At 39.6% G+C, this 15507-nt stretch overlaps 1 protein-coding gene across 6 annotated transcripts in view; it reads right to left on the reverse strand.

The window, feature by feature from the left end:
* Window positions 1–15507, reverse strand: part of PTPRM (protein tyrosine phosphatase receptor type M) — a 441308-nt gene that overhangs the window by 292229 nt on the left and 133572 nt on the right. For all 6 annotated transcript variants that reach the window (XM_066561791.1, XM_066561798.1, XM_066561783.1 and 3 more), the window contains exons 3-4: window positions 13987–14252; window positions 2148–2226 (exon numbers count right to left, since the gene is read on the reverse strand). In XM_066561791.1, coding sequence (XP_066417888.1) covers window positions 2148–2226; window positions 13987–14252 — 345 coding nt within the window. The remainder of the gene's footprint in view (window positions 1–2147; window positions 2227–13986; window positions 14253–15507) is intronic.

Genomic DNA, 15507 nt, shown 5'->3' on the forward strand with positions numbered 1-15507 from the left:
GTAGACTGGCAAACTAAACATCTGCTTTCTAGCAGAGCATTACAACCACTTAAAGTTTTGATGATATTTTCTTAAAAACCCTTATTACCAGGAGAAACGGTATTTTCAAGGAATTTATAAATAGATAGCTTCATGAAAAAGTTGCTAAATATCCAGTGCAAGACATAATAAGAAGGAGATGGAATAAAATAGCTCCAATTGATATCTAAATATGGGATAACTATCCTTACAACCAATTTATTACACATATGGCCTTTTTTTTTTCTTAAAACATTTCCCAATTTCGGCAGACAGAGTTCAGGCCAAAATTACCCACTTCTTTGCCTATGAAACTATTAATGTGAGAACATCTAGTAAAATTCTTCAGTATGATCCCCATTTCTCACCTGTTGCTTTTTTTTTTTTAATGTGCTTTTACACCCTTCGATTTTACTGTTTCCTTGGTCTTCTTAACTCTAAAAAAATTAACTTTTCTGAATTACCAAGTATGGCCTAAGTGGAGAAGAGCACTGGGTTTTAAAAACAAACAAACAAACACACACACACACAGAAACCTGCCCATCTACCACAACCCATGCCTTTAGTTTCTATGTGCCTACAATCTGCTTTCTGCTTAGTCTTTGTTTGTACTACCCAGGCAACTGCCTATCAAATATTTCTCCCATTTCAACTTTGTTTAAAGAGTTAATTCCAGAACTATTTTTCTGGGAATATACAGAAATCATCATGAGCTTTACAAAGTTTTAGACACAGAGTAGTTTTACTTCAATTTTCACACTTTTTCAATTTCCTTTAGACAATTTAACTGGTTTGCTGTCTTAATTTCAAAAATTTTAATTACTTCATCAAAGAACTTTTCATTAAAGCTTTTGCATTTCAATACTGTTATGTCAGAACTCTACATGCTATGGGCTATAACTCATTCTCCACATTAACAAGAATTATTTGCAGGTTTTGGGAATTGACTGGTACAAACGCAAATATCAAACCTCTCAAGATCCATATTAAAAAAATTAGTAAGCCACTAAAATGCTGCTTCAGACTTATCCTACCTGAACCAAGGATATAAATTCAAAGTGACCCTTCTTCTCCCCACACAGAAGCACCTATACTTTCAAACAACATGAGAGCCTGCAGTGTTTATTAGAAATAAGTGACTCAGAAATAACACCTGCTGATTCCGCATAACTGTCTCTTTATTTGAAGAAATGTGTGTGTCTTCCTGCCATTAACACTAAAACCATTTTTATGAGGTGCTTTGATACTAACTGATAGAGCACTTTTTATTTGGAATCACAGCTCTTACTTAAAAGCTGCAAAAAATGCATGCAAGCACAATATCATGTAAGAGGAACAATGACACAGAAGTTGGTGCCTTCTTCCCCACTCAGTCATTTGGTCAGTAAGATCACAACCTACTTACTATTCCATGCATACCTTAATATAGCTTATTTAACCAACAGCATACATGTGAAGTAAGGTTTTATTTAATAAGTCTGATTAGTTATGTCTGGATACCACATTAAAGCTTAATTTACAAGGTTTGAATTGACAACTCAGGATAATTAATTATTACATGTCCTTAACAATGAGATAAAGAAATATATCTAAAGCATGAAGGAGCAAAACAGTGCAGAAACTGAGCCATGAACCTTGGGAAGTACCCTGAGTAACCTTGCTTAGCAAAGCCTCAGTCCTCAACCACCTGAGTTTTCTTCCTTCTAAGCCTTGGAAAAAAAATAATTGTATATAGTTAGCTGTTGTGTTGTTCATCTTTTCTCACTAATGTCTCAGTTTGTGGCTGCACTGAATTTTTGAAGCAGACAGAAAACTCATCAACAAATCTTAGAATCACAGAATCATGATGATTTGGTGATTTTTTTCTAAAGGAACTGTCATATGGCCCAGTTTGGGTTTGGGACTCATGCTAAGTGCTGTACACAAGTACACCTAGCAGAGATGTCTTTAAAGACAAAAAGGTGCAATGATGCCATGGCTAGCAGCACTTCATAGATATACTCATCCTGTACTTTTGGCAGTGACATGGTTTTCTGCCGTTTTCCTTATCTTTTGCTCCACATTTATCAAAGCATATTAGCACATTTATTTTAGGGGATCTGGCTTTACAACACAAGATAGGTACTTACTACATGGATGTCCTAGAACTTTCACTTCATCAATAGCCACATATCCAGAGTGACCTGAAGTAACCACTTCAAAAACAACCTGAGAAGCAGAAAGAGAATTTCAGTTAGCATCTTTGGAACACAGGGAATATAAAAATAGTTTGTCATGGAAAAACACATCAACTCTTTCAATCTCTTATGAACACCTGGAAAGCAAAACACCATCTTAAAACCTCAAAATGTGTTGCTCTTCACATTAAAATGAACCAGAACTTAAATTACATTTTTTCACATTTACATAATTTTTGGAGATTTGCAAGCACGATCATATATAGCAGAAATAACCAATCTCTCCAATTGGTAATTTATTAGATAACTCCTTTGGTCTGCCAAAGTTCTCTAATAAATGCCTTAAGTATTAACAGCAGTACAGTACTTTTAAGTCTTTGTCTTGCAAAATGAACAGCTTTTATTTTAAACATTACAATTTTGTAGCATACAGATATTTGCAGGGTCTCAGACACAAACATACCTACTTTCAGGAGTGTATTTTGCATGCTTCTTAATCGTCCACCAATTGCAGTGAATTAAGCAAAGCAGATCCATTTGCCACGGTTTGTTTTATGGCTATAAATAGGTCACAAAATAAATGGACCGTTCTCATCATTTGAGCTAAGTACACTCTAAAGTAAACCTCTCCAAAGTTTGGCAGTCTTAACTTTGAACATCTCAAGAATGTTTATATGGAATAGAAGAAAATATGCCAGTAATGCTAGCAGGTACATTTCCACACCAATGCTCAAGAAGTTCATGCTAAAATCCAGGCTGCAATTTTAATTTTTTTTTTAATACTTTACTTTTGCTCGGGAAGTTAACTCTAATTGCCTTGTGTAACTGATCTCAGGAATCACTCTAAGGAAGTTAAAATTTAGACACCATTTTTCATGCATACGCTGGACTCGACCTTGAACAGATGATCACACTACATACCACACCCCTTTGCTGAATGATACAGAATGCAAAGAGGTTATGAGGATAACATACAGCTCCATAATAGATCACAATTTCCTGATGTTGAATAAACACTCTCAGAACACCAATTCTGATTTTAAAACAAACCTTGCAGTGAGAAAAACCTCCATGCCCTTCTGCCTCTGCCTTCTCCCTTGTTTTTCATTGCTCTACCTATGGACACCGACCTGCTGTTCTCTCCCAGATTTTCTCTTCCTAACCTCTGTCCACTTCTCCCTCCCAGTCTCACTGGAATAAAATTGCTGTAAATATGGCCTTAAGTCCCCATGGCTGAAAAGGAAAAAAATACTTGATTCATTCTAGTTCTGCCTCCTGTCTACACAAAATTTCAACCTGAAGTGCCAGTGTTGCCACTACATGAATCATGCAGCAAGAAAAAAAACACAATAAGTCAATAAGCAAAGTCCAAATGCAGCCAAAGAAATTTTTCAGAAACAAATTCTGCAAGAAATGGGTTGCTCAGTTGGCTTTCTAAATGCCAGATGGCACTCTACTGACTCTTGAAGTTGGTATTATTGAGCCATGGCAACAGGCTGAACAGGGTTTGGATTTGGCTCCCAGCATTTAGCAGAACATTCAGAGCAACACCATTCAAAATTTCAAAGGATCTCTTTCCTAAAAAGAATAAAATCTCCTGATAGAATTAGTCTTAAGCATCCTGGGAAGAAGAAGTTCTTAAAGAATAAAAAAGCAACACTCAAAGAATAACCTGCATTCAGAGACCTGAAATAACTTTTCTAACCATGATTATTACCCTCATCTTAATAGCCTTGAAAAAGAAATAGAGAGGTGATGTGCACTAAGTAACCCCACGCTTTAACAGCAGTGCAAGACCCAAGAACGCAGCTCCTGTTTTCAGCCACTGAACTTGATAAAGAAAAATAATTTCTCTCTATTAAGAAATATGACACAAGAAATTGCACATTCTTCATCTGTGTTACAAGCTCTGAAAAAAAGTAATTATGCTGAGGCCCTTGAAAAAAGGAAGAGACTGCTCCATCTCCTAAAGAGCTACCAAGCTATCTGAAAGTGAGAACATCTGAAAGACCATAGGGTATGAGAGCCACAGCATAGCCTCAGAAACCTTAAGTGGAGGCAGAGATCTTCTAATATGGTATTGGAGATCAGGGAGCAGACAACAAGGTCTCAGAAATTATGGGAAGGTTTCCCAGGGAAATATGCTGCCAAAGTTAGTCCCTGAGACAACTGAATCTAGGTGTGCATGCAAAGACCTGCCTCTAAAAACACAGAGGGCAGGGGACAAGTTGTTTCCTGTATTCCCTAGTGGCTTTGAGGTTTCTTCTGTTAAGAGAAATACATTAACAACTAACTTTCTGGGTTTTATTGAAATATAACCTAAAAAAAACCCCAGAAACCAACCCTCTCTTTCTTGTGGAACATTCAGCATAAGAGCAGCTGCACAAAGCCATCTGAAAGGCCTACCTGGATCCATGATCCCATCACTGCAGAGTAAAGTATTTTTTTCAGGTTCTTAACTTTCAGACATGCTAAATTCTAAAAAACATCCCGAGGAATTGGCACATGCACACCTGTGGAGCAGCCAGCCAAACCAGTCAGAAGTTTTCTGCTAGAAATGTTACTGTCAGATAACAGGGACTTAACTATTTTTTAAAATGCTGCATAGGAATGTCTTTTCTAAAGAGCTACCCGACTTCCAGCAAGACCAATAACCTGAGCTTTAGAAAAGAAAATGTGCAATATCTCAGTAGATCACAAAATAATTTCTATAATTCATAACAGGGGAGCTTAGCTACAGGTTCTCTGAGAGGCTTTAAGCACCTCAGTATTGCAATCTACTCACAGCCAAAAAAACTTGTAGATTCCTATTTCTTCAGTTCATAGGGAGAGACTACAACCTTGAAACAACTGAATCAGAACTGCCAATGTCAACAGCAGAGAAAAACTCAACAACTGATTTAAAATACCCTGCTGTATCTCTACACAAAATACCAAAAGTGTCACTCCACAAAAAAAGCCAGGCAGGGTATCAAGAAAATGCCAGTTGGACATACAACTGAATTACAATTATTGACATTAAAGACAGTATGTTCCAAAGAAAAGTATTACAAATTGAAATACTGTCAGTTAAATCATGCTTCCATTAAAAGCAACAGCCAAACTGATACCAACTTTAATGACTGTAACTTTTACTCTCTTCTGACATGGAATATGTCATTTTCAGTAAACAGAAAGAGGCAGTAAAGCCAGTAGTGACACACCATTGTCAAAAAGAGACACTGATTCAGATAAAGAAGAAAAAATATGCACAAATACAGACTGGTCAGAATGGAATGACAGCAGACCTGAGGAGGACTTGAGGGTGTTGCTGGATGAGAAGGTCAAAACAACCCAGCCACATGTACTTGCAGCCCAGAAAGCCAACTTCATCCCAGGCTGGATCAAAACAGGCATGGCTAAAAGGTCAAGGCAAATGATTTTCTCCCTCTACTCCATTTCAGTGAGACCTCACCTGGAGTACTGCATCCAGCTCTGGGGCCCCCAAGAAGGGCAGAAACCCTAGTGAAGGAATTTCAGAGAAGGGCCACAAAGATGGTCAGAGGGGTGGACCACCTCCCCTATGAAGAGGCTTAGACAGCTGGGGTCATTCAGCCTCAAGAAGAGAAGGCTCCAGGGATCACAGGATCATAGAATGGTTTGGGTTGGAAGGGACCTTACAGGTCATCTAGTTCCAATCCCTTTGTCATGGGCAGGGACACCTTTCACTACACTAGACCGTTCAGAGCTCCATTCAACTTTGTCTCATTATGGCATACCACATTACAGGTGTATCTATAACCATGTACACATACTGGAGATCTTTTTATGGCCTTTCAGTACCTAAAAGGGACCGACAGGAAAGGGACTTTTCACAAGGACACATAACGATCTGACAAGGGGCGATGGCTCTGAACTGAAAGAGAACAGATTTAGATTAGACGTAAGTAAGAAAACCTTTACTGCGAGGGTGCTGAAACACTAGCATAGGTTTACCAGAGAAACTGAGTCCCACACCCTTCAAAGTGTTCAAACATAGGTTGGATGGGGCTTTGAGAAACCTGGTTTTATGGAAGTTGCCCCAGCCACAGCATGAATTTGCAGCTAGATGATCTTTAAGGTCCTGTCCAACTGAGATCATTCTATGATTGTATGAGCATGACAGTTTATTCCAGGTATAGCAATATAATCCCTCTTTGGTTCACAGGCTATGAAATACTATCAATTGCTGTATACAAATTCAGTATTTTATTTGAACGGATGACAGAAGATTATTGGACTCAAATATCTGCTAAGCATTTTCCCTTTTTAAATTAAAAAAGTAATTTGACACTACGTATTTCAGGTTTCTGAAAGTCCTAGTAAGAGTGCTACACACTGTGAGAGAGAGACCTGAAAAATAGTTCTGGTAGCCTTGAAAACCTTACAATAGGGATGTCAAGACTATTCACAAATCTGGATCAGTTTTCTTAGTAAATTCACTAGGAATGAAACCTAGAAACTTATTTCACATCCAATTTTCTCCATTATTTTCCATTTGAAAAGCAGCTTGGTCTGTAAACATTAACTTGTTTACTGCCACCTCCAAACTTAGCCTTCTCTCATGGCTGATGCAACACCTGCAGACAATACAAAAGACTCCAGTCAAAACAGAGAAAATGCTCCAGCAACATCAGACTGGGCAGCCGTTGGATTTTTTGCCTATTATTCCACCACCTTATCAGTCCGGAAACAACTGGTTAAAACACAGAATTCATTTGCTCAGGAAAAACTGCTGAACACTGCCCTGAGAGCTGTTTTACACCATTCTCTCTGCAGCACGCCTGCCAAACACAGGAACCGGGGAAGCAGCTTAGCACTGCACTGTCCCTGATCCTCCCTGCTTCACTGAAGAGCAAAATTAGCTTTTCATTCCTGCCACTTCCCCTTGCTACATGTGAACAAAGAAAGGGGGTCTGCTCACCAACATAAATGCTTACTGCTGAAAATGTGCGACTCAAGATAACTCGTTTGTTCCAAAGAACAATAGAAATAAACAGGTTTTGTTGCCACACAACCTCGCTCTGTAAATTCCCGCCTTTGTTGCTGCAAAATTACAACACTCTCAGTCAAAAGGTGGATTGTACCTAATATAAACACTGTCCTTCACATGACTTAAAAATAGCCCTTCACAAAAACAAGAAAGAGAAAGGAGTACTAAGAAAGCTGCTTAAGCTCAGGCTGCGATCCTGCCCCCCTGCATCCCCAGTGAGCAGACAGTGCTGCATCACACACTGCGCTCTCCTCTCTCTCTGCCTGCTCTGCTTTACTGCACAGAGCACCTTGCTCTGACTGTACTGTACAAGGCATTGGGAACAGTTTCTCTCCAGAAAACTAGCTTGTACCCTGTGGGTTGAATTCTTCCCCCCTTTCTGATTCATCCTAGGACTACCTGCCTTATCACAACAGCAGCAACTGCTTTCTCATCAAAGCCATGTGAAGGGAGGTTCCTGACCTGGTCCTTCCCAGGCCCCACAGAGGTGACATCACAGCTTATTGATATGGGCTGCCTGAATTGTGTTCAGGCCTCCCTGGCTGGGAATTTGTTCCATGCCATTTCCCTCCCCACCTCCCACTCCTACATGACTAGCACGTGGCTCTCACACCTGCACTCAAGCACATGAAACAACATTTTGGTGGCTGCTGCCAATCCAAAACCACAAAGAAACAAGCAAGCCAGCCTGAAAACTGAACTCTTGACATTAAGGCTTGTTAAATCTTATTATTCTCTTTTGTTTTAAACCAGTTGCTGTCTTGTATTTCTCTATGGAAGGCCCAAATGCTTTTCTGGTTTAGGAACAAGGGACAGGAGCAAATAACAGAGCCTTGTGTCTGTGAAAAAAAATGCATGCCTCCATACTTGTGACCATTTTTAGACTGCTGGGGGGTTTTTAAATTTAGGTATGTGGTTTGCCCTGGTGCATCTTTCTCAAAATAGTTATTCCCAAAGCACATAAGTCAATGAAGAAGAGCTATTTAAGATGCCTGACACAGGTTGTTTTTCAAAATGCAATATGCATTTCAAAGTTTCTTTGGAGTTCAAAGCACAGTTCAGGAACTGTATGTGTGCAGTTGAATGCAACACACACAACACATGAGCATGTGAGCCTGACTTTTACTGCACAAGAAGCTTAATGCTCTGTCCTAGATGAGGATTTAAGTACACTGCATGAGCCAAACTCCAACCCAAACATGTACAAAGCAGGTTATGAAACAAATGGATGCTTAAGTCCGGATTTTAAAAGTTAGGTTTGATCTGCTGCTTCTTATTCCCTAAACTCCCAATTTACAGGGGAATGTGTCAGAATGGTTGAAGGGTAAATCTCATCTCTGTGAAGTGATCCCAATGTAACTCCTTTGTGTCCTTACTAAAAAGGATCAGGAATTACTGCCAGGTTCTTACCCCATTTTTTCACTCCAGCTTCATAAGATTTTACATTTAAAGATGGTGCAGTGGCACAGACAGTTGGTGTTACTATACTGGAAGCTATTTTTAATTCTTTCATTTCCATTTCTGGATTTTAAATCTGCAGTGTTTGTTGTTTTATTTAATCAAGATTTGTTTCAGTTCACTGCTGCCATGACTGACTTCCAGCAAAGTACAAAGCAAATAATTCAAAATATAAAAACTGGTAGGGAGATGGTGTGTGACTTGCAGTGTTGCTGTGCTAAATTGCTTGCTTGAAGGGTTAGATGCAAGGAACACAATCCCCTCACCAGACTCAACTCAGTAGTAGCTTTTACATATTGTGATATTCCAAAATAGCAACACTTCTAAAACATAAGTTTTATTTTAAATACTACTAATAGGTCTGAGAATTAATAACTAATCTAGAGAAAAGAACCCTGAAACTACCAGATTCTACTCCTGCTAAAAAATCCAAATGAAAAAAAAACATCAAAACATGAAAGAAAAAATACACCAAAAAAACCTGCCACCCTCTCCTCACTAGAAGAGAAGCCTTTTCATGACTTGTATCTCAAAGCATCAATTTTAGAGCCTCTCAACCTACTGAGACTGCTCCCCAAGAATCTAAAAACAATTTTGCCACTTACCAGCAAAATCTATGTAATGTTCAATTCTCTTTTTCCATGTTCATTCTAATTCTACTCAAGTTAGGAGGAGGGTGAAGGTCTTAGGAATTATGGGAAGCTTTGTTTTGTTTGCAGGCTGTCTCCAAAGGCATGATAAACTCCTTGATGCTCTTGCTTAAGATGCACCAAGTAGACAATACCTCAGTAAAGCAAACAATTTCTCCTGGGCACAGTGTTAAAAAGAGGAAGGCAATGCTTCCTCAGGGGAGCACTCCTAAAGCGATTTTATAAAACAGAAATAAGACTGGCACCTGCAGAAATACACCAGCTACTTTGAAACAAATAGCTCAGAGACCAGCAGGCACAGCAGAAAAGAACAAGCTGTGCTGATTATCTTGGACTCAGAAGGTGTTTGGCAGCTTGAACCCATGTTACTGCAAGCACACTGCTATCACTAACTGGACAGCAGCACAGACATACCCTAAAATCAATGGCAAATGTTAGGCAGTAGTACTTAGAAGATCATTAATTATGGAATTTAATATATCCTTAATTGTCAGAATGCTTGACAATTTAAATAATCAGCAAGTAATCAACAATTACTGTTATGTGCAAGTTGCAAGAGTAATTTGTGATATATATGTAGTACAGCTTACCATGGTGTGCAACATACACAAGTAACTACATGGCAAAAAGAAAAGGGTGCATTGAAAGGAATTAATTATTTCGTTTGAAGATTTTTTTATGAGTTGTTTCTAAAGAGAAATCCAACCTGAAAAATATTTACAAGCTGGGACAGCTGGTGCTCCAATAATAAACTACTGTTAATTATTAAATCTTTCGAGCACCTCGCTTGTATGTGTTCACAATACATGGTTTAAACCAATAAATCTCTAGAAGTTGGATTAAAATTCACTCCATACTACATACTCTGATTTTTAGTCAGCTACCATTTAGTGGGAGCTATTTTGCCTACATTTTTCAACAGCAAAACAGACACAACACAGTGTTTGAAAAAATATTGACTTGTATAAATATTATAACTCTGAAATGTTATCATATATAATTTGTTCTCTGACTTCTGTAGTACGTGTTGGTTTCATTTCCATCTAGACATCTTGCAGGTGCTCTGCTAAGGGAATGGAATTATAAAACATTCACAGATGTGGATGGCTACACAGATCGTGTGATTTAAAACACAACAAAGACAATTACACAATTACATTGCTTTGTCCCTTCACCTATTAATGTCATGTGTTCTCTTGGAGATTACTCATTGGGAAGCTACCAATCTTCATATAAGAACAGTTAAAAAGGGCTCCATCCTTCCTTAAAAATCTTCTTAGGAGATTTTTCTTAATTATGTTCAGCAGAGTCAAACAAACTCAGACAATCACTGGGACGAAGTCTTGTACATTCTGGTGATTTTGTGTGGAACACATGGATTTGTGCCAAAGGAGGTTGGAGTTTTGGACTCAAATGTATAGCAGCTCAGGAAAACAGACTCAGTACTACATTATATATCTATCAGGTGAGTCCTGTGCCTTCCCCACTATTCCTGCAGTCACCTGAGCTGCCACGCTCTCACAAGATCCACGTATACCCTTCTCTCCTCTTCCTGCCCTTCGCCCAGCTGCTTGCAGCTAACTTCCTGTCTTCCCCCACAACAAACTCTGTAAAGAAGAAAAAGCATGAAAACTGATGAAAGGAGTTCAGAAACAATGAAAAATTGCAAATGTCAGCACTCAAGTGAGGAAATTGCATCATAGATCTGAGAGAATGGAGGCAACCAAAAACAAAGACAATTAACTGTAAGCTCTTAAAATGGTGACAGCACTTCCTTGAGAATAAATGAGCTTATTTACAATGAACCAGTGAAGCTACAGTATTTAACACTGATTCCCTGCACTGCCATGGATATTAACATAGCATAAGATCTTTTGCCACATCAGCTAAATTGCAGTATCTAACCAGGTATTATTTCAGACTATATGCAGCAAATGCAAAGAAAATTACCTACTATACTCCACAGTGAAAGAAAGATCATGCAAAAATGTCAACATTTCCAGTAGCAAGGAGAGCACATGAAATCCATTCCAGAAAGGCTTAGGCATCTATTATACATCAGCTGAACTGCAGTACCCCATCCAAGCACATAAGGGCTCACCTACAAATAAGGGTGAACAGTCCAGAAGGCAGGTCTTGAGGAAAAAGAGGATAGGAAAGGTTATCCTTCTGTTTATATGGCCAAATACCATATGTATCATATTGTCAGAAATCTGACACAGATTATTATTAATAAGACTTGTAATAACATTTGAAATTGACAGAGGCTTTCTGTATTTTTAAGAATATGCTAATTTACCTTAAAATTAATAGTCAGAATCAAGGCTTCTTCTACTAAAATTCCCTGGTCCACATCAGCCTTTTGATTCAGAGCTAGAGTGAGACATTGAAGCACAACACGCTTCTTTACTGACGGCTGATTCCAGAGCAGTTCTGCTGCACAAAAACCAGACTCCTTTCAGAAGACAGAAAACTGGAAGCTCCTCTAATTCACTATACAGATGGGGGCATTTCAGACTTGGGCATAAGTGACACAGTCACACATTTACTCTGTATTCAGTACTCCTGAACCACCCATCATGTTCACAAAACCTTCCAGTAAATTCTACATTACAAACCATTGAGTTACATCCAATGTCAACCACAAACTTGTCTGTGGGATGCTCTATCCTCTTCTCCCACCATACACTGAGGCTAACAACAAGACTGGTCCTCAATATTTCAGTGAGGATAGAAAGGCTTTTTGGCAGCACTGGAAGGCATTCTCAACACTAGCATCAAATGGTAACATGAGTTCTTGATGTAAGATCAGAGAATCAAGGGAGTCCTGAGCTGGAAGAGACACTAAGATTATGGATACCAACTCCCTGCTCATCACAGGACTACCTCAAACCATATGACAGAGAGCATCATCTAAACCCTCCTTGAACCCTGACAGGAAACAAAATACACACTGCCCTTCCACCCTGAGAGATGTATGACTAAACCAAGCTTGGACTTTGTGATCAAGATACAGCCTTATGCTCCAGAGAGACATGTAGCACACAGCTCCTCCCACACAGCTGAAGTGAGCCTCAGCTCTGCCAATATGCCTGCCCTTCTCAAAAAGGCACAAGAGTATCACCTCATCAAGCCTACAGAAAATTATAAAAAGAACGACATCATGAAGTTTGCTGAGATGGCTGTAAGCTTTCCCTGAATATTCTCCAGGAAGCCCTGACAATGCAGTTGCAGCAATTCCTAGGAATCTTAGGTAGTACATTGGATGCAAATGCAGACCCAACCTAGGAGCACACTATCAGAGGCAAGAAGAAATGAGTAAATGTACTCTTGGGTACTGTATGTAAATGGGTCTGTAAGTATTGCATCCACTGCCAGGCATCCCACATTCCAAGAATAAAATGCTCCTGGCCCTCCAAACTCATATTTTGGAGCAGGATTTTCTGTTTCATTGTGGGTGAAACAATCAGACAAAAGACTCCAGAAAGTTCTTCAGCATTTTTTTTTACTTAAATGAAAAAGGGTTAAAAAAGGACAGATTGAGTTCACTTGAGACATTCTCACAAATCAGATGTTGCAGCCACAGAAAGGATCCTACTGCAGTCTCCCAGAATACCTGCAGTGGTAACTGCAAACTCTTAATAAATATACGATAGGGCAACAAATACCTGGTCACCTGAGACAGCAAATGCAGGAACTGACTCTGCCACATGTGACACTAGTAACTGGGGCATTGCTGTAGGAATTAGGGAGTCTCATTCTGGAACAGCATGGTGGAAGAGCAAGATTGTACCTCCTAGGGAGGTCTGCAGTCAAGGAACTTGACATCTTTGGGATGGCTTTTCTTCAGAAAGCTTCAAACCATAAGTATGGTGACAATATTCAGTACAGGCAAACAAATAAAATTCAAACTTTCCAAACTTCAAGTGAAGATGGAGGAGGCTCAGTAACACCTCTCTGCTACTGGTCTGCTCTTCTTAAACTAAGTTACTTGTTTGTGGAGACATAGACTGTATTTTCACAGGAAGAAGGAGGAAAAACACTGAACTACTATAGAATTGTAAGTAACTGTATGATATAAACCTTCCTACAGAAAAGCAACATCCTAAGGGACTGTCAAGTGAAATTCCCCTGAATCTTTAGGATGCACTCAAAATCCCATTCCTATGACAGCTACTATTATATTTATGTTTACTACTGGACAAATGGATATTGCATTCAGCGTTAAGACCTGAACTGAGGATTCAAAGGATTCTGCTGGTTCTAAAGCGACAAGTATTGCTATCTAAATCAAACTTGAAGACTGGACTGTAATAAAATCTATTGGAGTTCAATTCCAGCATCCCTACTGAACTGAAAGAACAAGTGAACTTATTACAGAGAAACAGTTAATTGACTGAAATCAATGGCAAAATTTCTAGAATTTTTCAGTGTAATTAGTTAATCCACATTTAGAGCATGTGTGCATTTCACACACTTCTATAAATATATGTAAACATATAAACACAGCAATATGCATGTAAAAACAAACATTTAGCATCACGTACAAAAATTTGATTAAGATGATGATCAACTAGAAATACTGAAATTTATTTTGATTTAAAGTTAAAATGAGGATTAAGAACCAGATGGCTATTATGAGAGACAAAATTTCATAAAAAGTAAGACATACCTGATAAAAATTGGGCCAGAAAGTACTAATTGCCAGTTCAGCTCTGCTCCAAGTGGCAGTGATAGATGTGTTCCAGACTGGGTTACCAATAGGACCATCATTAACCTTCACATACACATTCAGAGTGCCAGGGCTAGCTCCACTCTTGCTTGAAACATAATAGTGAAAATCAATACAATGTGTATCATTTTCTTTCAGATGGGGCATCAGGAGGTGAGCTTTCTGTCCTGAAAATCTTCCAGATGTATTCACCAACATGAAAGAACCTGCAAAAACAAAGTGACTGATTCAATTTCTTCCTTATTTTTTCTCTTCTTAATATGGTAATATCTGTAACTAAAGCATAATTTAATAATAATTCAACCATTTTTCTTTGCTTCTACTAACATAAGAGTAATATGCATTTGGTAGGTATTTGATCTCAAATTTCTTTTGCAGAATCTCAAAATTCTTTTGTAAAGCTGGTAAATATCACAATCTTTATTCTACAGGTGGGGAAGGAAAGAGACAAAAAGCCCCAAATGCTGAAGCGACCTGCACTGTAATAAACCCACAGATGGTGGTACAGAATCAACTGGAGGTCTCAGCTACCTGAGTGCTTCTACATGCACGGTACCCGGCTGGCTTTGCCTGGCAAGGTTGTGGTAGTGGGGGAGCTACAGGAGTGGTTTCTTGTGAGAAGCTTCCCCACACATCCTATGGAGCCAGTGCCAGTCAGCTCCAAGCCAGCCAGCCCCACTGCTGGCCTAAGCTGAGCCCATCAGGGATGGCAGCAGAGCCTTTGGGGTAATGTAATTAGAAAGGCAGGGAAAAAAGAAAACTTCGAAATTGTAGCTGAAGAGAGGACTGAGAATATGTGAGACATAGCTCTGCAGACACCAAGGTCAGTGCAGAAGGAGGGGGAGGAGGTGTTCCAGGTGCTGGAGCCAAGATTCCCCAGCAGGCCAGGTACTGAGTGAGTCAGGCTGGCCCCTGCAGGCCACGGAGTCCACGGAGGGTTCACCTGCAGCAGCCTGGGGAGGGCCCCACACCAGATCAACCAGATGGTCAAAGGAGGCTGTGACTTTGTGGGAAGCCCACACTGGAGTAGGTTCAGTGGCAGGACTCGTGACCTGGTGTGGGACCCATGCTGGAGCAATCTGTGCCTGCAGGACTGCATCCTGTGGGAAGAGACCCCAGAGCAGGAGAAGACTCTGAGGAGTCCTACTCTTGATGAGGAAGGAGTGGCAGAGAATGTGTGATGAACTGACCCATTTCCTGCCCCTCTGCACTGCTGGAAGGGAGGAGAGAGAGAAAATTCCAGAGTGAAGTTGAGACCAGGATGAAGGGAAGCGCATTTGGTATCCAGCCAGGGTCAATCCACCACAAGAGTTGCAATGAAATTTAAGAGAATTTTATGTGTTCAGATGGTTGGATACAGTATGTGATGCAGAGAGAGTCTAAAAATGTTCTCAATCCCTTAATCTCCCTCTAGCTAATCACAAGTTACCTACTGGACTAAGTGTGACAACTGTCTCCTGT

The sequence above is a fragment of the Molothrus aeneus genome, chromosome 1, assembly GCF_037042795.1.
Source record: "Molothrus aeneus isolate 106 chromosome 1, BPBGC_Maene_1.0, whole genome shotgun sequence".
In the NCBI taxonomy this organism is placed as follows: Eukaryota; Metazoa; Chordata; class Aves; order Passeriformes; family Icteridae; genus Molothrus; species Molothrus aeneus.